This window comes from Coregonus clupeaformis, chromosome 7, assembly GCF_020615455.1.
Source record: "Coregonus clupeaformis isolate EN_2021a chromosome 7, ASM2061545v1, whole genome shotgun sequence".
In the NCBI taxonomy this organism is placed as follows: Eukaryota; Metazoa; Chordata; class Actinopteri; order Salmoniformes; family Salmonidae; genus Coregonus; species Coregonus clupeaformis.
The window spans coordinates 25,514,495-25,540,147 of NC_059198.1; the positions used below are offsets into that span (position 1 = coordinate 25,514,495).

At 43.7% G+C, this 25,653-nt stretch overlaps 3 protein-coding genes across 5 annotated transcripts; all 3 read right to left on the bottom strand.

Moving 5' to 3' along the window:
- Positions 1–2: 2 nt before the first annotated feature.
- On the bottom strand, positions 3–9,857 carry LOC121568972 (DNA replication licensing factor mcm5). Its single transcript, XM_045221270.1, has 14 exons — positions 9,236–9,857; positions 8,749–8,875; positions 8,438–8,566; positions 8,122–8,294; positions 7,822–7,977; positions 7,516–7,685; positions 7,247–7,418; positions 5,412–5,523; positions 3,568–3,711; positions 3,233–3,475; positions 2,989–3,101; positions 2,705–2,833; positions 2,343–2,613; positions 3–528 (listed from the first exon to the last, which is right to left on the bottom strand). The coding sequence occupies exons 1-14, from the start codon at positions 9,403–9,405 to the stop codon at positions 427–429; spliced, it is 2,211 nt and encodes a 736-aa protein (XP_045077205.1). The 5' UTR covers positions 9,406–9,857; the 3' UTR covers positions 3–426.
- Positions 9,858–9,944: 87 nt separating this feature from the next.
- On the bottom strand, positions 9,945–14,568 carry LOC121568973 (2-amino-3-ketobutyrate coenzyme A ligase, mitochondrial-like). Its single transcript, XM_041879515.2, has 9 exons — positions 14,251–14,568; positions 13,175–13,305; positions 12,991–13,092; positions 12,711–12,857; positions 12,201–12,355; positions 11,976–12,058; positions 11,561–11,732; positions 10,854–10,975; positions 9,945–10,317 (listed from the first exon to the last, which is right to left on the bottom strand). Exons 1-9 carry the CDS (start codon positions 14,468–14,470, stop codon positions 10,166–10,168), a joined length of 1,284 nt encoding a protein of 427 aa, XP_041735449.1. The 5' UTR covers positions 14,471–14,568; the 3' UTR covers positions 9,945–10,165.
- A 2,427-nt stretch (positions 14,569–16,995) lies between these two features.
- On the bottom strand, positions 16,996–23,749 carry LOC121568975 (target of Myb protein 1). 3 transcript variants are annotated; one of them, XM_041879518.2, is made up of 16 exons: positions 23,599–23,749; positions 22,113–22,197; positions 21,931–22,009; positions 21,641–21,790; positions 21,382–21,516; positions 21,098–21,229; positions 20,719–20,835; positions 20,437–20,570; positions 20,322–20,349; positions 20,089–20,212; positions 19,938–20,001; positions 19,315–19,384; positions 18,897–18,965; positions 17,908–17,967; positions 17,585–17,624; positions 16,996–17,409 (listed from the first exon to the last, which is right to left on the bottom strand). In XM_041879518.2, the coding sequence occupies exons 1-16, from the start codon at positions 23,648–23,650 to the stop codon at positions 17,324–17,326; spliced, it is 1,425 nt and encodes a 474-aa protein (XP_041735452.1). In that variant the 5' UTR covers positions 23,651–23,749; the 3' UTR covers positions 16,996–17,323. The 3 variants fall into 3 exon arrangements, with proteins under 3 accessions (XP_041735452.1, XP_041735454.1, XP_041735453.1); XM_041879520.2 differs by lacking the exon at positions 21,098–21,229; XM_041879519.2 differs by lacking the exon at positions 18,897–18,965.
- Between the last annotated feature and the right edge of the window lie 1,904 nt (positions 23,750–25,653).

Genomic DNA, 25,653 nt, shown 5'->3' on the forward strand with positions numbered 1-25,653 from the left:
ACTTCCTTTAGACATGTATTTATTTTCAGTACAAAACACCATGAACCTTACACAATTAATGATTTAACGTTAATCTTTAGGGCATTCTCATGTCACTCATTTCTTACCCCAAACAATACAGTTCATACAAAATAGCCTCCATAACATCATTTGCTTAGTCTTAAAAGAATAGATACCAAAAGACTTATGAGAGCAATAGAACTGTTAATAACTGTTGTTGGCTTAACTTGGCAAAGCAACACATGAAAAGGTAGACATCAGTGGCTCTGTAGGCGGACCATGGTCTAGGATGGAGAAGACATTGACGTGACTTCATGAAGATGTCCACCGGCTTGTGAGGAATGAATGGAGGAGACGCTTGTCCCAACTACTATTTACAAAGCCCATCATGACTTCATCTTTGTGCGTATGCATCTTTTTGTGAAACTACTTGACTCTGTAGAGCACCTTCCTCTGCATGCGGTGCTGCAGCTCTCCCCTCCTCATCATCAGGTGAAGGACCTTGTAGATGGCCTGCTCTGGATACTTCTGTATATGGGAGAGGGTAGAGATAGATTCTGGTCAGTGGACAGGTAAACAGGCTACAGGGTAACATGTAGGCCAACTGAGGACAGCACTCAATCATATAGACAAATGCCCAACATTCCATTGCACAAGGTACTTTTACGTGATTGACCAAGTGGTCCAGTCTCTGTTCAACACAGTATACAGTGGGGGAAAAAAGTATTTAGTCAGCCACCAATTGTGCAAGTTCTCCCACTTAAAAAGATGAGAGAGGCCTGTAATTTTCATCATAGGTACACGTCAACTATGACAGACAAATTGAGGAGAAAAAAAATCAAGAAAATCACATTGTAGGATTTGTAATGAATTTATTTGCAAATTATGGTGGAAAATAAGTATTTGGTCACCTACAAACAAGCAAGATTTCTGGCTCTCACAGACCTGTAACTTCTTCTTTAAGAGGCTCCTCTGTCCTCCACTCGTTACCTGTATTAATGGCACCTGTTTGAACTTGTTATCAGTATAAAAAGACACCTGTCCACAACCTCAAACAGTCACACTCCAAACTCCACTATGGCCAAGACCAAAGAGCTGTCAAAGGACACCAGAAACAAAATTGTAGACCTGCACCAGGCTGGGAAGACTGAATCTGCAATAGGTAAGCAGCTTGGTTTGAAGAAATCAACTGTGGGAGCAATTATTAGGAAATGGAAGACATACAAGACCACTGATAATCTCCCTCGATCTGGGGCTCCACGCAAGATCACACCCCGTGGGGTCAAAATTATCACAAGAACGGTGAGCAAAAATCCCAGAACCACACGGGGGGACCTAGTGAATGACCTGCAGAGAGCTGGGACCAAAGTAACAAAGCCTACCATCAGTAACACACTACGCCGCCAGGGACTCAAAACCTGCAGTGCCAGACGTGTCCCCCTGCTTAAGCCAGTACATGTTCAGGCCCGTCTGAAGTTTGCTAGAGTGCATTTGGATGATCCAGAAGAGGATTGGGAGAATGTCATATGGTCAGATGAAACCAAAATATAACTTTTTGGTAAAAACTCAACTCAGTCGTGTTTGGAGGACAAAGAATGCTGAGTTGCATCCAAAGAACACCATACCTACTGTGAAGCATGGGGTGGAAACATCATGCTTTGGGGCTGTTTTTCTGCAAAGGGACCAGGACGACTGATCCGTGTAAAGGAAAGAATGAATGGGGCCATGTATCATGAGATTTTGAGTGAAAACCTCCTTCCATCAGCAAGGGCATTGAAGATGAAACGTGGCTGGGTCTTTCAGCATGACAATGATCCCAAACACACCGCCCGGGCAACGAAGGAGTGGCTTCGTAAAAAGCATTTCAAGGTCCTGGAGTGGCCTAGCCAGTCTCCAGATCTCAACCCCATAGAAAATCTTTGGAGGGGAGTTGAAAGTCCGTGTTGCCCAGCGACAGCCCCAAAACATCACTGCTCTAGAGGAGATCTGCATGGAGGAATGGGCCAAAATACCAGCAACAGTGTGTGAAAACCTTGTGAAGACTTACAGAAAACGTTTGACCTGTGTCATTGCCAACAAAGGGTATATAAAAGTATTGAGAAACTTTTGTTATTGACCAAATACTTATTTTCCACCATAATTTGCAAATAAATTCATTAAAAATCCTACAATGTGATTTTCTGGATTTCTTTTTCTAATTTTGTCGGTCATAGTTGACGTGTACCTATGATGAAAATGACAGGCCTCTCTCATCTTGTTAAGTGGGAGAACTTGCACAATTGGTGGCTGACTAAATACTTTTTTTCCCCACTGTATGTTCAAAGTAGACTAGTGTAACTGACCTGCTTGGTGAAGTCCTGGACGATGCTGTGCTCGGACACCTGGGAGCCAATGGCAAAGCGTCTCTTCAGCTGCTTCTCAACACGAGAGATCATCTCCTGGTCCTCCTGAGTGGTGAAGCCCTCCACACCCGAGAGACTGCCGGACAGCGCAGCGTCCAGTGTGGACACCTGGAAGAGCCGCAGGGCCTCGTCCACCTCCTCCTCTCCAGCCACGGCCTGCAGCTTCATCTTGGCCAGGGACTCAGAGATGCGCACCACCGCCTCCAGCTGCCTACAGGGGACCACAGAATCAAGCGTAATGACACTGAAGATAGACTGTATCCTGATTGGTAATGATGTCAGGTGAAGCATCATATAGGTACCTGACAGTGATGGGGATGGAGGCTCTCCTGTCGCTCTCCCTCTCATGTTCCCTCGCTCCACTCCTCATCACCACGTATCTGTTCTTCAGCTTTTCAGCTGCCGACGCAGAGAGACGTGGGCCGCATTTCCTGTCAGGGCACATTTGACCGTTAAACACCAAATCCCTTCATGTGTATAGGCTAGTGTGTAGGATTGTTTCTTTGTGAGTAGAGTTCATGAATTCAATCTAAACAGAATATAACATACACAGGATATATTATCTGCAGAATTTTTCAAGACTCACGTTCTGGCATAGGCAATGTACTTCTTCAGTGTGGCCAGTGTGATCTCTCCCTCTACACTCTCAGTCTGTGTATGAGCACTGAGATGGACGTTCATCACGTGGCGGGCCAGAGTCTGAGAGAGAAAAGAAGGTAAATAGTGTGGATTGTGTTAACACTGTGCTAGCCTGTGCCGTGTTCAGTATCCCTGTGCATAAACCTTCTCCCACACACACAAACCCAGAAGACTAAAGTGTGTTCCCTCACCATGTCTCTCTGATGGTCGTGGATGTCCTTGATGATAAAGATCATGTCGAAACGGGACAAGATGGTGGGCATGAAGTCGATGTTGTCCTCTCCCTTGGTGTCGTCCCAACGGCCAAACACAGAGTTAGCAGCGGCCAGCACCGAGCAGCGGGAGTTCAGGGTGGTGGTGATGCCAGCCTTGGCAATGGAGATGGTCTGTTGCTCCATGGCTTCATGGATGGCTACTCTGTCATCCTCTCTCATCTGAGAGGAAAGAGAGACGCAGTTAAGAGTCTGCAAACAAACTTGTCAAGTATTCAGCAATTTATGTACTTCTCTTGTCCATGTTCCCTTACTTTGTCAAACTCATCAATGCACACCACCCCACCATCAGCCAGCACCATGGCTCCTCCCTCCATGATGAAGCCACGGGTGACGGGGTCCCTGAGGACAGAGGCCGTCAGACCAGCAGCACTGCTGCCTTTACCTGAGGTATACACCTGACAGAGGAAGAGAGAGAGGGGAGATATGGGTTAGCGCTTTAGATAGGGGTCACTAGCACACTGATAAATTGTCAAATTAAACTTCTGGAATCCATCTTTGTAATTCATATTCAAAACTATGTTGAGGGAGTGTCATAAGATAGTGCTGAAAAATATATATACACACACACACAGTGCTTTCAGAAAGTATTCATACCCCTTGACTTCTTCACATTATGTTGTGTTACAGCCTGGATTCAAAATGGATTAAATATATATTTCCCCCCCTCACCCATCTACACACAATATCCCATAATCTAATTTTCATATTTATAATCTAATTTACATAAGTATTCACACCCGTGAGTCAATACTTCTTAAAAGCACCGTTGACAGCGATAACAGCTGTGAGTCTTTCTGGGTAAGTCTCTAAGAGCTTTCCACACCTGGATTGTGCAACTTGCCCATTATTATTTTCTGTCAAATTCGTTGTTGATCATTACTAGACAACCATTTTCAGGTCTTGCCATAGATTAAGTAAATTTAAGTCAAAACTGTAACTCAGCCACTCAGGAACATTCACTGTCTTCTTGGTAAGCAACTCCAGTATAGATTTGGCCTTGTATTTTAGGTTATTGTAATGCTGAAAGGTGAATTCAGCTCCCAGTGTCTGGTGGAAAGCAGACTGAACCAGGTAGTTCTTCCTCTAGGATTTTGCCTGTGCTTAGCTCCATTCCGTGTATTTGTTATCCTGAAAAACTTCCCAGTCCTTAATGATTACAAGCATACCCATAACATGATGCAGCCCCCACTACGCTTGACAATATGGAGAGTGGTACTCAGTAATGTGTTGTACTGGATTTGCCCCAAACATAACACTTTGTATTCAGTCAGGACAAATAGTTCATTGCTTTGCCAAATTTTTTGTAGTATTACTTTAGTCCCTTGTTGCAAACAGGATGCATGTTTTGGAATATTTGTATTCTGTACAGGCTTCCTCCTTTTCACTCTGTCAATTAGGTTAGTATTGTGGAGTAACTACAATGTTGTTGATCCATCCTCAGTTTTCTCCCATCACAGCCATTAAACTAACTGTTTTAAAGTCACCATTGCCCTCATGTTGAAATCTCTGAGCGGTTTCCTTCCTCTCCTGAGTTAGGAAAAACGCATGTATCTTTGTAGTGACTGGGTGTATTGATATACCATCCAAAGTGTAATTCAAAACTTCATCATGCTCTAAGGGATATATATTTTTTCAGTCTACCAATAAGTGCCCTTCTTTGCGAGGCATTGGAAAACCTCCCTGGTCTTTGTGGTTGAAATTCACTGCTCGACCTTACAGATAATTGTATGTGTGGGGTACAGAGATTAGGTATTCTTTCAAAAACCATGTTAAACACTATTATTGCACACAGAGTGAGTCCATGCAACTTATGTGACTTGTTAAGCACATTTTTACTGCTGAACTTATGTAGGCTTGCCATAACAGAGGGGTTGAATACTTACTGACTCAAGACATTTCAGCTTTTTATTTTTAATTAATTTGTAAAAATGTCAAAACTAAATTCCACTTTGACGTTATGGGGTATTGCGTGCAGTCCAATGACAAAATAAATCTCAATTTTATCCATTTTAAATTCTGGCTGTAACGCAACAAAATGTGGAAAAAGTCAAGGGGTGAGAATACATACACACTGTACATTAAAGCCCATCCTTACCCCAATGGGAGAGCACCTCTCCACAAACTTGAGCAGCTGAGACTTGGCAGTACCGGGGTCTCCCAGCATCAGCAAGTTGATGTCTCCTCTACGGGTCAGCCCGTCAGGCAGCCTGAGACAGGAAAGGTCATTATTACCATACATACATACAGTGGGGAGAACAAGTATTTGATACACTGACGATTTTGCAGGTTTTCCTACTTACAAAGCATGTAGAGGTCTGTAATTTTTATCATAGGTACACTTCAACTGTGAGAGACTTAATCTAAAACAAAAATCCAGAAAATCACATTGTATGATTTTTAAGTAATTCATTTGCATTTTATTGCATGACATAAGTATTTGATACATCAGAAGAGCAGAACTTAATATTTGGTACAGAAACCTTTGTTTGCAATTACAGAGATCATACGTTTCCTTTAGGTCTTGACCAGGTTTGCACACACTGCAGCAGGGATTTTGGCCCACTCCTCCATACAGACCTTCTCCAGATCCTTCAGGTTTCGGGGCTGTCGCTGGGCAATACGGACTTTCAGCTCCCCTCCAAAGATGTTCTATTGGGTTCAGGTCTGGAGACTGGCTAGGCCACTCCAGGACCTTGAGATGCTTCTTACGGAGCCACTCCTTAGTTGCCCTGGCTGTGTGTTTCGGGGTCGTTGTCATGCTGGAAGATCCAGCCATGACCCATCTTCAATGCTCTTACTGAGGGAAGGAGGTTGTTGGCCAAGATCTCGCGATACATGGCCCCATCCATCCTCCCCTCAATATGGTGCAGTCGTCCTGTCCCCTTTGCAGAAAAGCATCCCCAAAGAATGACGTTTCAACCTCCATGCTTCACGGTTGGGATGGTGTTCTTGGGGTTGTACTCATCCTTCTTCTTCCTCCAAACACGGCGAGTGGAGTTTAGACCAAAAAACTATATTTTTGTCTCATCAGACCACATGACCTTCTCCCATTCCTCCTCTGGATCATCCAGATGGCCATTGGCAAACTTCAGATGGGCCTGGACATGCGCTGGCTTGAGCAGGGGGACCTTGCGTGCGCTGCAGGATTTTAATCCATGACGGCGTAGTGTGTTACTAATGGTTTTCTTTGAGACTGTGGTCCCAGCTCTCTTCAGGTCATTGACCAGGTCCTGCCGTGTAGTTCTGGGCTGATCCCTCACCTTCCTCATGATCATTGATGCCCCATGAGGTGAAATCTTGCATGGAGCCCCAGACCAAGGGTGATTGACCGTCATCTTGAACTTCTTCAATTTTCTAATAATTGCGCCAACAGTTGTTGCCTTCTCACCAAGCTGCTTGCCTATGGTCCTGTAGCCCATCCCAGCCTTGTGCAGGTCTACAATTTTATCCCTGATGTCCTTACACGGCTCTCTGGTCTTGGCCATTGTGGAGAGGTTGGAGTCTGTTTGATTGAGTGTGTGGACAGGTGTCTTTTATATAGGTAACGAGTTCAAACCGGTGCAGTTAATACAGGTAATGAGTGGAGAACAGGAGGGCTTCTTAAAAAAGAAGAAACAGGTCTGTGAGAGCCCGGAATTCTTACTGGTTAGTAGGTGATCAAATACTTATGTCATGCAATAAAATGCAAATTAATTACTTAAAAATCATACAATGTGATTTTCTGGATTTTTGTTTTTAGATTCCGTCTCTCACAGTTGAAGTGTACCTATGATAAAAATTACAGACCTCTACATGCTTTGTAAGTAGGAAAACCTGCAAAATCGGCAGCGTATCAAATACTTGTTCTCCCCACTGTACATACTGGAGAGAAATGTGAGCATATCAAAAATCTTACAATTCTACATGCAATTTCCAATGTTTATGACTCACCTCTTCCTGGAGCCGCCGAACAGCAGGCAGGCGATGGCCTTTTTCAGGTCATCACTGCCGTAGATGGAAGGAGCGATGGAACGTGCGAGGGAGCCGTAGACGTCGGGGGATGATGCCAATGCTCTCAGCTCCTCCTCTTCCTGAGGGGAGACTGACCCTGTGGCCCCGCGACCTGAGAGACAAAGATAGCATTATAACTATGACACTATCCCACATAGGATATAATGTTGGATAAGTAATCTAACCTCTAGTAGCCTTATCATGCCTACCTGCTCCCTCTGTGTCCTGCTGAATGCCCACCACACGGAGGTAGGAGGAGCGGATGCCCACGCCTGCACTTTTATCTCTGCCCCTACCCTTAGCATGGGTCACCTTCTTGATGGAGTAGATCCCCATGATGGTCACTCTGTTCCCAGGGACCACACGGTCACACAGGTACCTGAGGGGATGCAGAACATGAGCTTTAACGTGGTATGTACTCTTCGGTCTCACTTTGCACTGTGTGTATATTGGGCATGTGTTAATTGTTTTTAATTGAGAATATTGTGGTACACAGATGCTGCTGTGTGTGTTACCTGTCACAGTAGAGCTGCAGGTGGCGGGGCATCTCTCCGTGTGGCACAGCATCTGGAGACTCCTGCAGACGGAGGGTCTGGAAGTCCACACAGACACAACGGTCTGGAATGATGAAGTAGGGATCTATAGGACACCTCACCCTACCAGCCTGCTCACTGAGAGACAGAGAAGAGATGTTTAAGAATGGAATCACACACACTATGATAAAGCAGATGATTTTACACACACAAGATGACTTTATGCACTTTTCATGTACTGGAGTGTGCACACAAACACTCAACTCAGAGGGTTGCACTCACGTGTTGCACTTTCGGGGAAGAGCGTAGCCCTGCAGGCCTGGGGGCAGGGAGATGTTACTGATGACAGAGCGACAGCCACGACACTGCAGACACACCCTGGTGGCCTTGGCCCTCACAGCCGTGGCAGAGATGACGATCCCAGGGACCTTCACCAGCCTGGACACCTGCTCAGACTACCAGAGAGAAAGAGATGGAGAGTTCAGAGTCATGGCATGTTACATGGATGGGAAATTGAGGGACATCTTTCATGCCACCCTCTACATGAGCCAACTGAAATGTGAAAGGCCCAGCATTGCATCCTCAGAGGGTCTCTTACCTTGAGGTTGCGGATGGAGGCAGGATGGGCATCACTCTTCAGCATGACCTGGATTTCCTGCACTGTCTCCTCTCCCAGGGGCCTGGGACGGGTCACCTCATCAGCCACCTCCTGGGCGGCCTCCTCCAGCTGTCAATCATAATGTCAGGGCTCAGTTTAAAAGGGATCATTTTCAAAAAATAGTAGATCAGTATGATACGATCAGCAAAATATAGGAACCCATCTAACCCATGAATTATTCTGCCTGCAATTGGGCCAATTAAAAACACTTCAAATTCTTAGTCTATTATTATTCTATTCAAGCCTCTCACCAGCGGCAGGTTCTCAGAGGGCAGCTTGTACAGGCAGTCTGACAGGTCCTCGTCAAAGCTGGCCAGGTCCTCCATCTCCACCTCCACCCAGTACTCACCCAGGGTGTAGTGTCTCTTCAGGTCATCTCTACAGACCAGAACACATGTCAACAATCCAACATGAACAATATAAGACATATAGATATCTTACACAGAATGTGAACGTAACAATATGGCAAACAAAACGATTCGACATAGCTAAATACAAACTCAATCACAGGACCTTGAATAGAGTCAAACTTGATTCCTTCAAGACCATTGTGGTGATCAGTGGTAGTTAGTTAGCTAACGTTACAGTAACTGGCTACCTAACTAACTGTTAGCTAACCGGCTAACTACCTAGCTAAATAACTAACAACGTCAGCCATCTGTGGAACATCGTCATCACACAAACCGGCGGTAGCCATCGACAATGACTTCGAGGCACTTCATACAATCTTGATCTTACCTGTATTTATAGGTGAAACCGGTGCGATCGGTCCCAACTCTGAACTGCCGAAGAAATTCACGGAATCGTTTCTTGATCTGGCTCCGTTTCACACCACTTTCATCCCCGGGTCCATCTCCACCGCCGAAGCTGTCACTGTAATACACTCCCGGGTCGTCGAAACCAGACATAATGCACGGATTATATCTACAAAGTGATGAAAATACAGTGCAATAATTCTAAACGCAAAACACCTTTTTGGTGATTGACTCCAATGAGATTCTGTGGACAACGAATTCCACGCTGACTCTTTCGCGGCAAAATGTTGCGTCACTTTCCCGCGAGGTCCAACATCAACGCCCTCCCTCGCTTTGCCATTGGGAGATAGGCTCGACTGGTGATAATGATTGGCTGAATACATTGCAGGAGGCCTGTCCTGATTGTAGAACAGTGGGACTTGCAAGAGTTGGTGGCGGGAAAATAACGAAAATAAAGATATAAGCCGATATGAGCAAGCCAGGGACATTATGTGGTGGCGCTACAACAAACTGAAACAACAACCCGTTGTTTCTCTTCTGTGTTCACAAAATTACTAGCTATTGTTGATGCAAGCACACGTTTATTTTCCCTGAATAAAAACAATACTTTAAAGTATATTATTCTAGCTTGCCCAGTATTGCAACCATATCTAGCCAACATAGCTAGCTAGCTACATTGAAAAATACCAACGTTTTGTTAACGTATTTTATTCATTCAACTGAGAAAAGCAACAAATAGCATTGACCACAATTGACCTTAGTCTGTAATACATTATCCTGTATGTAATACATTCTCTTTGTCGCACTGTCATTCATAGGCCTCCTCTAACCTGTAACCGCAGTCCAAGCTCTGCAAGCTGTTTGTCTTTTTAACTTGCTTATTGGCAGAAAAATGATTCACCAGTTCTTCTATTTAAGACACGACTCCATGCCTCCTGCCTGTCTGTATGAAAGCATCCACAGCGCGGTCAATGTCCTGGTCAGTGTGGGCCGCTGAGATCTGGACCCGGATTCTGGCTTTGCCCTTTGGTACCACTGGGTAGGAGAACCCAATCACATACACTCCTGTGGGAATCAGAAGAATGAGTACTTGTAGTAGATAGACATAACACAGAAGACTATGGTTCTTCAAGAAAGGGCAGATTGGAGGCCCGATTCAAATGAATATTTTTTTCCCCAGCCCTTGAATTCAAGCAGTGTAGTTTGCAGCTAATAATCTATTAGGTCTATGGTGGCCAAAGCGCCCCTATGTCAACTCTGATTGTTGTCAGCTCCCATTTTGTGACACAGAATTGTTGAATACAAACCATTAATGAGTATATCTCTGTCTCCCTCTACAGGTTGATATGTGTCCATTCATTTGTAATTCCACACCACTCTGTTAGCCAGAAATATTTTTGATCAAGCTTTTCAAAAATAGTTAAGTTCTATAAAATGAGTGGACAAAAAACCCATTGAGTATTTCAAACAAATATACAGCTTGTTTTGTAATGTTTGATAATGCTTGAAATGTGCTTGTGCTCCATTCATATTCAGCCTGAACTGTTGTAAGTCGCTCTGGATAAGAGTGTCTGCTAAATGACAAATGTAAAATGTCTCACCTAGTTTCAGCATGTCATCAGCCATCAGAGAGGCTAGTCTGGCGTCCCCCAGCATCACAGGACAGATAGGGTGGTCAGAGCCTGAGATGGTGAACCCAGCCTCAGTCATTTTGTTTCTGAACCTACGAGAGGGGGAGAGAATAATGACAACATGACAGAAATGACACTCGTTCCTCATACAGTATCAATGCCTTCAACTTTCATTGTTGCTAACTGGGTTCTCTGGAAAACATGTTGTGCTCTTGAAACTGTAAACATGTGTGGAAGGATCCACTGGAGGCTGCTGAGGGGAGGACAGCTCATAATAATGGTGCAAATTGAATGGCATCAAACACATGGAAACCATGTGTTTGATACCATTCCACTTATTCCGCTCCAGCCATTATCACAAGCCCGTCCTCCCCAATTAAGGTGCCACCAACCTTTTGTGAAGGACACAGTACAGATAAGAGACGAAACAAGCAAGAGTTGAATGCAGAATAAACACAGATCTTGTCACTTTTTCAGCACAAGGGATTAGTCAATCTCAAGGTCAATCAATTGCTCTTTTCAAACATGTCCCTTTCATGATTTTGCTCATACTTTTCACAAAGACCAACACAAAAGGCTTATCTGTTTTTGTCCGTGCTCCTATGTTAACCGTTGCATAAGCTTAGAGGGTGTCTACCACATTCACCAAAAAAGAGGGCCCCTCCCCGGATTCCCACCTCATGGTTTTGTCCCCGACACTCTGAGCAATCTCATTGGACGCGAGGAGCAGCTCGACAGCCCGGGTAGCGCAGCCCACGACAGGAGGAGGGAGGGAGTTGGAGAAGAGGTAGGGACGAGAGCGCTGCCTCAGCAGGTCAATCAGAGGTTTAGGACCCACTGTGTACCCACCTGAGAGAAAATAGAAAGAAAAGCATATCCACCTTTTATATTGAGATAAACCTGACCTGAAGGTCCAGGTGGAAAGAAAAGGCTGACGCCATAACGATGTATATTTTCAAGTTTATTTTTGTCATCCATTTATGGAGTTCAATTACAGAGCCTACATTGTCAATAGTGACATTTCATAAGCATTGAGAACATACAGTACCATTATGCGACTCCATATATGGGTCTAAACCGAGGGAAACCTACCAGCTGCACCTCCCAGTGCTTTTCCCAGAGTAGAGTTGACAATGTGAACCCTGTCCATCACTCCCAGTAGCTCATCTGTGCCTCTGCAAACAAAATTGAATAACACTATTAGTCGGCATAATTGGCTACAAAACCATCATCCTTTCTAGTATTCCTAGGCATAATTAGAGTTCTATCATAATTTCTCCATCTCTCCTTTTTATCTCCACCCGGACCTTCACTAACCTGCCTCGTGGGCCCATGAAGCCTGTAGCATGGCATTCGTCAATGAAGACCAAGGCTCCATACTGCTCTGCCAGGTCACAGATCCCCTTTAATGGAGCCATGTCACCATCCATGGAGAACACACCATCCGTGACAACGAGGCGTAGACGAGAAGACTGAGAGGGACAGGGCGCCATGATGACCAGTGATGCAAACACAGCCCATTAACACTAAAATCAATTCAGCAACCTTCATCTACCCATCACTATGGTTTCAAGCTTCATGGATTTCAAGAGGATTCTGTATGATAAGCTTTATGAAAGCTACAGCCCTTAATTTCAAAAAGATGCTGTGCAATCATATGAAGGTAGTCCAGGTATTAGGATGGGGAAGACGGGGTTAAGAAATCCTCTAGCTCGAAGATGGACAGCAGATGACGGCAGTCTTACTTCTTACCCCTCCGTCATTATCCCACATAACAATCACCACAAGGAGATTATTATTTAAATGCATGTATAGCACCCTCTTTACCTGGGACTCTTTCAGCTGGGTCTCCAAGTCATTCAGGTCCATGTGTTTGTATCTGAACCTCTTGGCCCGACACAATCTGATCCCATCAATAATAGAGGCATGGTTCAGCTCATCAGACAGAACTGCATCGTTGGGGCCCAACAGAACCTGATGTAGAACAGAGTGCATTACTACTTTAGGCCGTTTAATACAGTGGCATAGATACTGTAAAGACAGACCATGCAACAGAATGTTATAAAACAGTTATAATCACATGTTAATTTATTCAAGAATCACAAACCTCAAATAGCCCTGCGTTGGCGTCAAAACAGCTGGCATATAGGATGCAGTCCTCCCGCTCATGGAACTGAGCCAGCTTCTGCTCCAGATCTTTGTGAATGTCCTGTGGATCATATGGTAAGGAGACACAATCACAGAGTAATGTGAAACACCAGAAACACTTGTGCAAGCAGTCTTTAGGTTACCTGTGTGCCACAGATGAATCTCACTGAGCTCAGCCCGGCACCATACTTCTTCAAGGCCTCTATCCCTGCCTCCACTACCTGGGGATGGCTGGAGAGGCCCAGATAGTTGTTTGCACAGAAATTCAATATGTCTGTATGGGGAGAGAGTGTGAAACAATAGGTAAGCATATATAAACCAGGTCTTAGAGGACATACACATCATAACAATACTGACTCAACTCCCAGAGAAAGCTTGATTTACCAGTGGCAATTACCACAGTGACCTTGCATGCCTGCTGCGAGTGGCGCAGTGGTCTAAGGCACTGCATCGCAGTGCTAGCTGTGCCACTAGAGATCCTGGTTCGCAACCGGGAGACCAATGGGGCGGCGCACAATTGGCCCAGCGTCGTCCAGGGTAGGGGAGGGAATGGCCGGCAGGGAGGTAGCTCAGTTGGTAGAGCATGGCGTTTGCAACGCCATGGTTGTGGGTTCGATTCCCATGGGGTATGAAAATTAAAAAGAATGTATGCACTAACTGTAAGTCGCTCTGGATAAGAGCGTCTGTTAAATGACGAAAATGTAAATGATATGTTATCTATATTGGGATTTCTGCCATTGTGTACTTACTGGCAAATACAACAGAGTGCCAGCTGTACACACGAGAGGACGTGCAGTCAATAAGCCATTCATAAATCAGCACTAGGGTCAGTCATTCTCTGGTACACAAAGGTGAACAGTGACAACATCAGCAGCCACCACAAATCACGATAACACTAAGCACATGCATAACTTCCAGTTGCCAAGTAGGGCAAGTTTCGGTCATGTAGCTAGCTACCCCAACACCATCAGGTTGAGATGAATTTCAGCGAAGTTCAGATGGGGGCAGAAAAGACTAAGCTAGTAGGTAAACTAGCTAGCTTGCTACAACTCCTGGTTGTTTGCAACAAGTTTGACAACGTGGGTAGACTAGAGCTAAATTCCTCGGTGCCAACTTTTGCCACACGTTTTTCATGTCCCTGAGGGCAGCAATAGGTAGGCAAATCAATAGAATTGAAAGCTGGTGTGCTGACCTTTAACTATAACGTTCGGCTACTCACCGCCACGACTGCCGTCCACGTAGATATGAGGACCCTGCTTAGACGTGATTATTCTTTCTCCTTTCCAAGTTCCACCGGTTCGGATCGCTTCAAGTTCATGCTCCAGCAGCGATCTAGCCTCGGCGACAGCTGCATTACCCCGGTTTGAGGTGGTAGTTGAGGGTCTCAAAATACCCCTTATTGGGGTACTAAGACAACGGACAGCTGTTCGAAGAGGCATGGTGAATTTCTGTCAAAATCTTTCCAAGCAGTTGACAGGTTGACTAGACAGGATAACAACGTAAGGCGTGGCCAAAAATAATGTAAGTGACGTCAGAGTAAAATGTAACTCACGTGGGCGTATCATTGAGCACCAATCAGAAGCTATGGGAGTGTAGAGGTGTTTTCTGAATCCAACCACGTCTCAAAACATGTGGCCAAAGGCAGTACAGTATGAAGATAGTTTTATCCTATCCCCGATCACACTTGTAGGCGATGTCATTGCGACGTTGGCTAGCTAAGCTCATGCGTAGAAACACGTCATCGGGTCTAATGGTCGTCTGGCGCCGAACTACCCATGTGCAGGCAGTCAAATCAAAGGCACTCCTTTGATATAAAATAGTTTTTGACGAAAATAAAAACGTTTCAATTTGTCACTTTCACGAGGTTGGAGTAATAACATGTTAAACTACTTAAGACATTGGCTCGAATCTAGGTTGTGCCTTTAGATTTCGGCCTGGTCTGTTTGGTCTGTTTCGCAAGCGTTCCCGGAGGTCTCGCGATGTTTGCGCCTCTGGGTTTAGAAACTCCGTGGTAAAGCGACACTATGGGCGAGTTCATTTCACATGGCCCGGTGTCCCGTAAGCTGGGTTCGCAAATTGTATACTATTGTATTGGTCTTTACATCGCCAATATGCCGGGTCACTGGTCCATGCAAAACGAACTCGCCCTATTTATTTTGCATGTAGCAACAAAGTAGCCAAATTCAAATAAAACGCTTTACTTTTCAATTAAACCTATAGAAAACCAAAACCACTGATAGAACAAAGAATAGCAACCAAAGAAACAAAGCAGTCTGTCCTTATACTTGTACACAGGATACAGAGGAGATAAAGGTAAACAGCTTAATCTGAAAAATGCCAATCTTGATTTATACAGAACAAAAAGATAAAACGCAACATGTAAAGTGTTTGTGCCATGTTTCATGAGCAGAAATAAAAGATCCCAGAAAGTCTCTCAAATTTTGTGTAGAAATTTGTTCACATCCCTGTTAGTGAGCATTTCTCCTTTGCCAAGATAATCCATCCACTGACAGGTGTGGCATATCAAGAAGCTGATTAAACAGCATGATCATTACACCTTGTGCTGGGAACAATAAAAGGCCACTATAAAATGTGCATTTTTTTTTACACAATACAATGCCACAGATGTCTCAAGTTAGGGAGTGTGCAATTGGCATGCTGACTGCAGGAATGTCCACCGGCGCTGTTGCCAGAGAATTTAATGTTCATTTCTCTACCATAAGCCACTTTCAATGTCATTTTAGAGAATTTGGCAGTACGTCGAACCGTCCTCACAACTGCAGACCACGTGTAACCACACCCGCCCGGGACCTCAAGATCTGCCTTCTTCACCTGCGGGATCATCTGAGACCAGCCACCTGGACAGCTGATGAAACGGAGGAGTATTTCTGTCTGTAATAAAGCCCTTTTGTTGGGGAAAAACTCATTCTGATTGGCTGTGCCTGGCTTCCAAGTGGGTGGACCTATGCCCTCCCAGGCCCACCCATGGTTGCGCCCCTGCCCAGTCATGTGAAATCCATAGATTAGGGTCTAATGCATTTATTTCAATTGACTGATTTCCATATGAACTGTAACTCAGTAAAATCGTTTAAATTGTTGTTTATATTTTTGTTCAGTATAGTTTAGAAACCATTTAGATACCATGCAGAATAAAGATTTCCAGATCAAAATGCTATATTTCAGAGATCCAAACATAGGCCTGCTTTATGCTTCACAATGCATTTCTAAATTCCCTCTTCCATACTTTGGTTTTAGGCACAATGTTAGTTTTTAAATGTTGAACTTGGAATATCAATTCCTTGTATCAAGAAAAAAACAAAAAAAACTGAGTTAAACTTGCCCTTGCCACGGCTGTATGGAACTCCTCTCAGCCCTTCGGTGTTCCACACGCTGAGCACCCCATCTCCCAACCCTCAGAGTGAATAAAAACAAACTCTCTTTAAGACATCATCTGTGTTTAATATTACAGTATTTCTTCATGACATTGTGTAACATTTGATAAACTTCAAGTACTTCAGAAACAATTAGGTTTGTATTGCTCTTCCTAAAAGTGTTCTGTATTACAAATGGGATTCATCATGAGCATCACATAATTAATTTCCTAACCATTTCCCCTAATTATAGCTTATTACAATCTACTAACATTGTGTTTACCATGTCTGCATTTTCTGTAACGCACACCATTCAATGTTTATCTGAAAATATTGGGCATTTCCATTCTCTAAGAAATGTAACAGGAATTACACTCAATCATTGTGCAAATGTTTGCATCCGTATACATATGCATACCAGAGGAGGCTGGTGGGAGGAGCTATGGAGGACGGGCTCATTATAATGTCTGGAATGGAATAAATGGAACAGTACCAAACATAAGGAAACCACGTTTGATTGCGTTCCATTTATTCTATTCCAGCAATTATAATGAGCCCATCCTCCTATAGCTCCTCCCACCAGCCTCCGCTGATGGATATCCATATACAGTGGCATGGGACGATTTAAGTTCTTATCATAAAGCACTCTTTTAGAGTAAGTTAAAAACACTTGGTCCATGTTAATTTAGCCTTAACATAAAAAATATACATTAAACATATTAGATAGACCTTAACCCAGGAGAGTTGAACATAAAGTAGTACTGTAGTGTACCTGAGTGTCAGTAGCACACCCCGATTTTCAGGAGTTCTTGTTCCCACCAGTCATTTGCTCACTGTATGTGCCAATCATACATTCAGTTCTCTCACACTATTTGGGAAAATGGCATTGGTTATGTGGCAGGTTGCGGCTTGACCTATGACTCAGTGGTTGTTGTCACGAGAAGAAGCTTTCAGGGATGGGAGTCGCTCTGCTGCTCTCGCTCTTTCTGCCAGAAACTTGTCAAATTCTGAAAGGAGGGAGAAGGAGAAGTTGCCTTAGAAGGGCTTTGTTGGGTCTCAAAAAGGGATTCCTCAGGACTTTGTAACAGTACAAGAAAGCAAACAAAATTGTTGTTGGATCTACATAGTGATACCCAGGGAGTGGATGAGAGATGGATGAGGAACTAAGAAATATAAGCTCACCCTCACTTGTCACACCCTCTGAATCAGCCATGTCGTCCTCCTGTGACACACATAACACACATGAAAGCCTTGTCTGTTGTGTTCACGTCAAGTCATTTGTCCAAACGAATCTACTTGCTCATGCAAGTAGATTGAATATGTTCAAGAATCCAGGAATGCTACATTTGCTGGGGTAAAGTACAAAGCAGGCATTTACTGTACACTATAGTCCATAAAACCAAATGAGAAAGGGGGTGCAAGGACAGACACTGGTATAACATGGAACCAAGTTGGACTCCGCTTGTATACCATGACATTTTGAGTGAATGCCAATAGTGACCCACCTCATCCACATCCAGCCACTTCTCAAGGTCATCCATCACAGACGTCTGACTCACAGGGATCTGGGGGAGTCGGGTGAGAGGTTACTGTCAGGATTTACTGTAAGCCACTGTTTGGTCATCACAAGAACACCATTACCCCTAGATTTTTCTTGGGCAATCTACAAATAACCACCACTCAAGCATGCGGACCCCTAGTATTCTGATTGAAACAAACCGAAACCCCTTTATTTTAGACAGGGGGAAACAAGGGATCCACCACCCTCAAGTTATGACAGGGAAAACAGAACAGAGAGTGGGAGTAAATTAGCAAACCTAGTAATGATTCCGAAGAGTCATGATTTAAAGGGATACTTCAGGATTTTGGCAATGAGGCCATTTGTCTACTTCACCTGAGTCAGATGAACTTGTGGATACCCTTTTTATGTCTCTGCGAGCCGTTTCAAATAAGTTTCTAACTCTAGCACAATCGCTAACTAGCGTTAGCGCAATGACTGGAAGTCTATGGGTATCGATCTACTAGCATGCTAGCAGATACCTATAGACTTCCAGTCATTGCGCTAACACTAGTTAGCATTGGCTCACGAAACTACCTCCAACTTCCTTCATACTGGACACATAGACATAAAAATGGCATTCACAAGTTCATCTGACTCTGGGGAAGTAGATAAAGGGCCTCATTGCCAAAATCCAGAAGTATCCCTTTAAGATGTGCCAATACACACCATCTATCAGCTTCAGAAATGAACACTTATAACACCCAACCCATGAATGCAAAAAAAAAGTTAAAAAAAAGTATTGTTTGACAAGCTAAAAATAACCAGATCAGGCACACAGGAAAGAAGAGCATGCAACCATCTCAGTACAAAGATGGAGAGGAAACAATAATTCATTAAAATACACACTAAACATGATTGAATGCAAAATATCCCAGCATCAGCCCCAAACACAGGCTAGAACGCAATGGCACTGTGCCAGCCAATCAGACCCACCATTCCCTTTTCCATCATCCAATCAAACTGTGGTGAGGAGTTGAGGTGGGTGGGGTCTGGGCTGTCATCCTTTACACAGATAGACATTTTTATTTACGAACAAACATACCGGTAGACATGCATGCCATAACACAAAACCATTGGGTTATGAACAAGCAGACAGACAATTTTATAGCACTGACAAAATTGCCAACTTTGCACGTGAAATTGTATCAGGTTAACAGACAGAGAACATTGTTTACGCATACAGAGGCAGGGCAGACCTACACATTAACTAAGACACAGGGATATTGTACACATTAGTGACACTTAGTAACACTCCACAGGGCACAAGGACTCTATGGACACAATCATTGCCCTTCCTAACCAGACATCCTTTCAAATCTGTCCTGGGTTAAATCATTCTGGGGTTACTGACCGTTCCAGTGTTCTGTAATCTGGTGTTCTGAGCTTGAGCCAGACTGTCGGCAGCGCCTTCATTCCGCTCACTGAAACACAAATTTCACTGCTTAGAAAATGATGCAATTTACAGTGTACGTACAGTAGTAGAATAATAGCCATCTCCACAATAACCATTGGCCATAGTATGAACCACTTCTACTGGAAAACCAAATACAGCGGAGGAACGCATTCCTTCAACATTTGTCCTGCAAATGTTTGTACAGTTTTCTCACTAGCCATGTACGCTTGCAGTTCATGTCAGACTCCGTTCATAATCCTTATTGACAGAATGAATGGCACAGATATCTTGAGAGAGATAAGCAGCCACACTGAGCCAGTCAGGTTCACCTCAATAGGCCTACATTCATTTCCTGTTTAGATTAGAGCACCACCTTAGCTGGAGCAGGACTGTTATAACCTAAACAAGCCACGGAGTGACAAGACTGAACCATAGCACTAGTCTATTTGTTATACAGTACTAAGCCAGGAGAAAGTCTGAGACCTGCTTTTGTAAGCTCCCTCTCACACTCTCGCTATCAGTCTGAACAATCCGTTCTACGATGAAAGCAAAACATGGATTTTGTTGGAGCTGCCTATTACCTCGGTCTCTGTTGTGTCTGTGAGATGCTCCTGTTCTGTGCAAATTCATCAAATTCCCTCATACCTATGTGGAAAACAGGGAAAGATAATGAATTGTACTATAGGGACAGTGAGAACCTCTATCAGATGGAGGAACACTGTAGTTACTTACTGAGTCCTGTCATCTGACTAGACACAGTGTCAACTGTTGATCGGCTGAGATGGCAGTGGGTGGGAGCTGTAGCAACAGGCTTGATTGCAGCACTGAGGTCAATAAGGTTGACGTAGGTCGGGCTCTGGGCGATTGAGAAAAAATGTGAAGAAGTTGAACAGTACATATCACAAATGCATGTCTGGATGAGAAATGAGGGTAAAGGACCACAGATCCTTAAGAAAAACACTTACCTGCTGTGTAGCTCTTTGTCTCTGAAACCTGGAAAGGAAATAATGAAAATCACACTGTTATCATAGCAGAAATTATTGACTGTATCTGATGTTGATCATTTAGCTGGGACAATACCTCTGGTAGCGAGTGAAGGTGGCATTGATTTCATCATTGGCAACCAGCAGCTCCTCGGTCAGCTTCTCCTCACTGAGTCTTGGGACCAGCTCCATTATCTTATCCTGCATGTCCTTACATGCTGCATACAACTCCTACTGACAGAGAGAGAGAGAGCAGGAGATACAGAGAGTCAGCGAAAAGACAGCAATGGACAAAAGAGAGATGGATACAAACAGATGACATGTGTCACAGCCATGGATGGACAGCCATAGAGCGTGCCCAGAGAGTGAACCAACTAACCTGAAGCAGCTCTGTGTCTGAATGCTTGGCTGTTGCTGGATCCAGTTGAGACATCATATCTGACATCACTGTCAGGTTACCTCGAACCACTCCCAGGTCTGTCTTCAACTTTTTAACCTGGAATAGGAGTCAATGGCATCGGCACTCATATGCTAAATTGTGTGGGTTGGGGTTGGCATAATACTGCAAAGCATAAACTTTTATCATAAACTCTGGATGTGAAACAAGTAACTGTGAAACATCCACAGTGCACAAGGTAATTTGATTTTAAAGTAATGCCCTGGAGTGAATTCAGCCTCCATGCAAAAGATTGTTGTGTTACTAAAATAAAAGCCATGCCATTTTAGAGGCCCCTGTATGACATGAGCATTCTAATCACCTGATAAGGTGTGAAGGTGAGGGGTCCCTGCTCGCTCTGTTGGTATGCAGGAAGCTGGGGTGATATGGGTACATGCCTGGGAGATGAGGGTGTAGCAGATACAGTGACAGTAGGCCCGTTATCAGGCATAGTCTGGTGGACAGAGCACAGGGACCAATTGAGTTAGAGAATAGTGTTAGGGAGTAAAAACGGCTTTAGAGAGGTTTAGCAGAAAGTTGTACTCTGTATTTGTCAGTGAGGAAATGCATGCATGCATTTTCACCAGTCATTGTTTGAAGGTATACCCTATTTGGAGTGTGAATGGGGGAGTATCCATCCAGTTCAGTCATGGGGAACTCCAGTCCTTTCCGCCTCAGGTCCTCGTACACAAAAACCACGCCCGTCAGAGCTGGTGAGCTGCGGAATGCGTCTGCCCACGCCTGAACAATAGACAAACACAGATCATAAACAGCACAGCCCGACAATAGCTAGCTGTCAATTCCAACACAGTGTTAGTGAGCTCTGTGACTTACTGAAGGTATGAGTAACAATGCCATCGCTCACCTGTATAAGGCTGAGCACTCTGTCATGCAGGACCAGAGGGGGATTGTTCTTAGGTAAGATGGCCCTGACCAGAACCCCCTCAACAAACTCCCTGGTTGAGACTAACACATGGAACCTGTGGCCACAGTTCTTCACACACGCTTCCAGTACCTGAGAACCAACAGGACATAAGAGAGAGGGCGAGAGAGAAAGTTTAGATTGAGTTTCTTCATAAACTTGTAACACAGGTTACATGTTTATGAAGAAAAGGCAAAAGTATGGTGAATGAGAGAGGCAAATGTTACACTCACAGTCAATGCCAGCATGACCTCTCTGAAGTTCTTGTTTCCCACAATCCTCTTCTTTATTGCTTTGTATGCATCTCTAGGCCTGTAATCGTTGTAGGTAAACAATCAATTTCAAACAACAAGAGCACAATATAGTAAGCTGCCAAAGGAAAAACCAGTCCATTATGTCAACAGAGGATACACACCCCTCCTCTGTCTCGTTGATGATGTCACAGATCTCCATGTTGAGGGCCCAGTCCTCCGACTGCAGACTGGAGCTGGTTGCATATTCTGAGAACAAAAACAATTAAGACATTGCACTTTATTTTGCATTTATTTATCTGGACGACATAATAGTCACTGTGAAACGGTCTCTGCCTCATCATTCTAATACACAACTCTCAATAGTTGTGTATTAGCCTACTTTGCTGATCCCTCTACTCATCCATGAGAGTTAAATCCCTGTTTGTTTGTCAAACTCATTCTTTCTCCGTCTAACTGACTGGTTCATGTGACCAGCATCAGGTGCCTTGGCAGACGTTTATTGAAACAAATTAAATGTTCTGTCTTCATTCCTCTGAAAGGGAGGGGATAGAAACAGGATTTAGCTCAGTTGAGAAAGTAGAACAACAAGTAGAACAACCTCTCCTACTTTTACTGTCATATTGTGGTCATATACATTAAAATAGGCAGACAGTATTCCCATCTATAATTATGTCACAGGGGGGAGCTTTCAAGCTTATAAGATAAAATAGTAGGCCACTTGTAGTCTACATAAAAACAAGTTTGCAAGCAGATTAATTATTAGTCAGCAACGTTATTCACTCTGAAACATCTAAAGTATATGTTATTCAATTATTTCTTAATAGGCCCAGTGCAGTCAAAAATGTGATTTTCCTGTGTTTGATATATATTTTCACACTATTAGATGGTAATAATACTGTGAAAATGATGATAATTCGCTTTTAGTGTAAGATATGTTTGAAAAGTCTACCTGAAATGTTTTGGCCTACCTGGTGATATCACCATGTGGTAAATTAGTTAACAGACCAATAAGAAAGAGTTCCAAACCTCTGCCAATAACAGCTAGTTTTCCTCTCCCACTCACAGTCCTAGCAAAATTATTGCTTGAGAAATTGCTCTTTGCTAAGAAGTTGTTTATTTTTGACCATTTTAATTGAAAACATTCACAGTAAGGTACTTCAATGTTACCCAGAAATGATTTGATATTGCGATAAAACGGCTGCATAGGACCTTTAATAAATCCCCCCCTTAAAATTAGGTCACGAAGGAAGGAAACAACTTTTCACCGCCCCACCCAGAACTTGCCAAACAATTGGTCTATAGAACACCAACAACACCCTAACTGGCCAATGAAATTGAGGATTAAAACACTGTAAACCCGCCTCTAGGGTATTATTGTGCGGTGTAAGTGTCAGTCAAGTAATAGCGTAATCTGTTCTTGCACTGTCAATCTTCATCAATTAACTAACTATAAGTAAGCAATTGTCACAGTTTTGTTTCTTATTAAATACATAACCAATAACGCCAACTTCCTTTTGTGGCATTTTATGGAGTCTGTTTTCCAACCATAGCCTACCAATGTCTTGTAGCGAATCATGTCTGATGCAACAATGTAAACTAGCTACAAACCGCTATAAACCTACTTTATTAGTTAAAATGTAACATTACCTATTCGCTGGCCAACCGGTGTAGTAAACGGGTTCCCTGTCAGAAACTCCATCCTTCTTTCTGCCAATCAAACCAAAATCCAGAACTGCGCGTCCTTCGTTTCCACAGCAGAGAGGAGTTCTCGCAACAAACTGGAGCAGCACAAGTTGAATTAAATTAAGTTACGTCATCTGTTAAAGTGAAAGTTACATTCACTGAACTTTATAGTCTACTAATTGGGAATTTATACATTGCATAAAATGAGACCATATTAATACATTCAGAATGATAGGGTAGCCTACAATAGGGCCACCAGAACATTTGCACAGAGAGGAACAAAAAAACACTATTTGCCTAAAGGCTATATTTTCAATATTGAACAATGATAAACCATCTTCACATTCTACCCCAGCCATCAAAATACGTGGACTATGAAGCTACACTACATGACCAAAAGTATGTGGACACCTGCTCGTTGAACATCTCGTTCCAAAATCATGGGCATTAATATGGAGTTGGTCCCCCCTTTGCTGCTATAACAGCCTCCACTCTTCTGGGAAGGCTTTCCTCTAGATGTTGGAACATTGCTGCTGGGACTTGCTTCCATTCAGCCAAAAGAGCATTAGTGAGGTCGGGCACTGATGTTGGGCGATTAGGCCTGGCTCACAGTCGGCGTTCCAATTCATTCCAAAGGTGAGGTCAGGGCTCTGTGCAGGCCAGTCAAGTTCTTCCACACCAACCTTGACAAACCATTTCTGTATGGACCTCGCTTTGTGCATGTGGGCATTGTCATGCTGAAACAGGAAAGGGCCTTCCTCAAATTGTTGCCACAAAGTTGGAAGCACAGAATTGTCTAGGATGTCATTGTATCCTGTAGCGTTAAGATATCCCTTCACTGGATCTAAGGGGCATAGCCCGATCCATGAAAAACAGCCCCAGACCATTATTCCTCCTCCACCAAACGTTATAGTTGGCACTATGCATTGGGGCAGGTAACTTTCTCCTGGCATCCGCCAAACCCAGATTCGTCCGTCGGACTGCCAGATGGTGAAGCGTGATTCATCACTCCAGAGAACTCCTGAGTCCAATGGCGGCGAGCTTTACACTACTCCAGCCGACGCTTGGCATTGCGCATGATGATTTTAGGCATGTGTGCTGCTGCTCGGCCATGGAAACCCATTTAATGAAGCTCCTGACGAACAGTTATTGTGCTGACATTGCTTCCGGAGGCAGTTTGGAACTCGGTAGTGAGTGTTGCAACCGAGGACAGACGATTTTTACGCACTACAAGCAGTCCTGTTCGTTGAGTTTGTGTGGCCTACCACTTCGCGGCTGAGCTGTTGTTGCTCCTAGACATTTCCACTTCACAATAACAGCACTTACAGTTGACCGGGGCAGCTCTAGCAGGGCAGACATTTGACAAACTGACTTGTTGGAAAGGTGGCAATCTATGACGGTGCCACGTTGAAAGTCACTGAGCTCTTCAGTAAGGCCATTCTACTGCCAATGTTTATGTATGGAAATTGCATGGCTGTGTGCTCAATTCTATACACCTGTCAGCAGTGGGTTTGGCTAAAATAGCCGAATCCACTAATTGTGTAAGTCGTTTTCTTGAGTCATGTAAACTTTTAAGTAACAATATTGTCGGCTCTGTCCTCTGTAGCTCAGCTGGTAGAGCACGGCGCTTGTAACGCCAAGGTAGTGGGTTCGATCCCCGGGACCACCCATACACAAAAAATGTATGCACGCACGACTGTAAGTCGCTTTGGATAAAAGCGTCTGCTAAATGGCATATTAAATTTTTTAAAATTAAATTGAAATACAGCAATGTCAACTGATTCAGCTTTCTTCCACAAGGTCGCACTGTTTCATTAAAGATCATGTAAATGTTAGGGTTATGGCAGAGATCGTAGATTTACTACAGTCAGTCAGTCACTAGTTCTGTTATGGTATGGTATGGTTTCTATTTCACATAGGCTATTCCACTTCATTTACTGTGCACTAGGAGTCAAATTTGGAGACACCTCTATACAATTATTTTATTTCAGTATTTTTAGATAGTAATGAAAATATAAT

Coding starts and splice junctions, on each gene's coding strand:
- LOC121568972 (XM_045221270.1), bottom strand. CDS start 9,405: ATGTCTGGTTTCGACGACCCGGGAGTGTATTACAGTGACAGCTTCGGC. Junction 7,686..7,821: donor CTGCAGCTCTACTGTGACAG/GTAACACACACA, acceptor GCATCCCCTCAG/GTACCTGTGTGACCGTGTGG. Junction 3,102..3,232: donor ACGACCATCAGAGAGACATG/GTGAGGGAACAC, acceptor TTTCTCTCTCAG/ACTCTGGCCCGCCACGTGAT.
- LOC121568973 (XM_041879515.2), bottom strand. CDS start 14,470: ATGCCTCTTCGAACAGCTGTCCGTTGTCTTAGTACCCCAATAAGGGGT. Junction 12,858..12,990: donor CCAACGCAGGGCTATTTGAG/GTTTGTGATTCT, acceptor GTTCTACATCAG/GTTCTGTTGGGCCCCAACGA. Junction 10,318..10,853: donor TGATGACATGCTGAAACTAG/GTGAGACATTTT, acceptor TGATTCCCACAG/GAGTGTATGTGATTGGGTTC.
- LOC121568975 (XM_041879518.2), bottom strand. CDS start 23,650: ATGGAGTTTCTGACAGGGAACCCGTTTACTACACCGGTTGGCCAGCGA. Junction 21,517..21,640: donor GAGTGCTCAGCCTTATACAG/GTGAGCGATGGC, acceptor TCTATTGTTCAG/GCGTGGGCAGACGCATTCCG. Junction 20,571..20,718: donor CAGACACAGAGCTGCTTCAG/GTTAGTTGGTTC, acceptor CTCTGTCAGTAG/GAGTTGTATGCAGCATGTAA.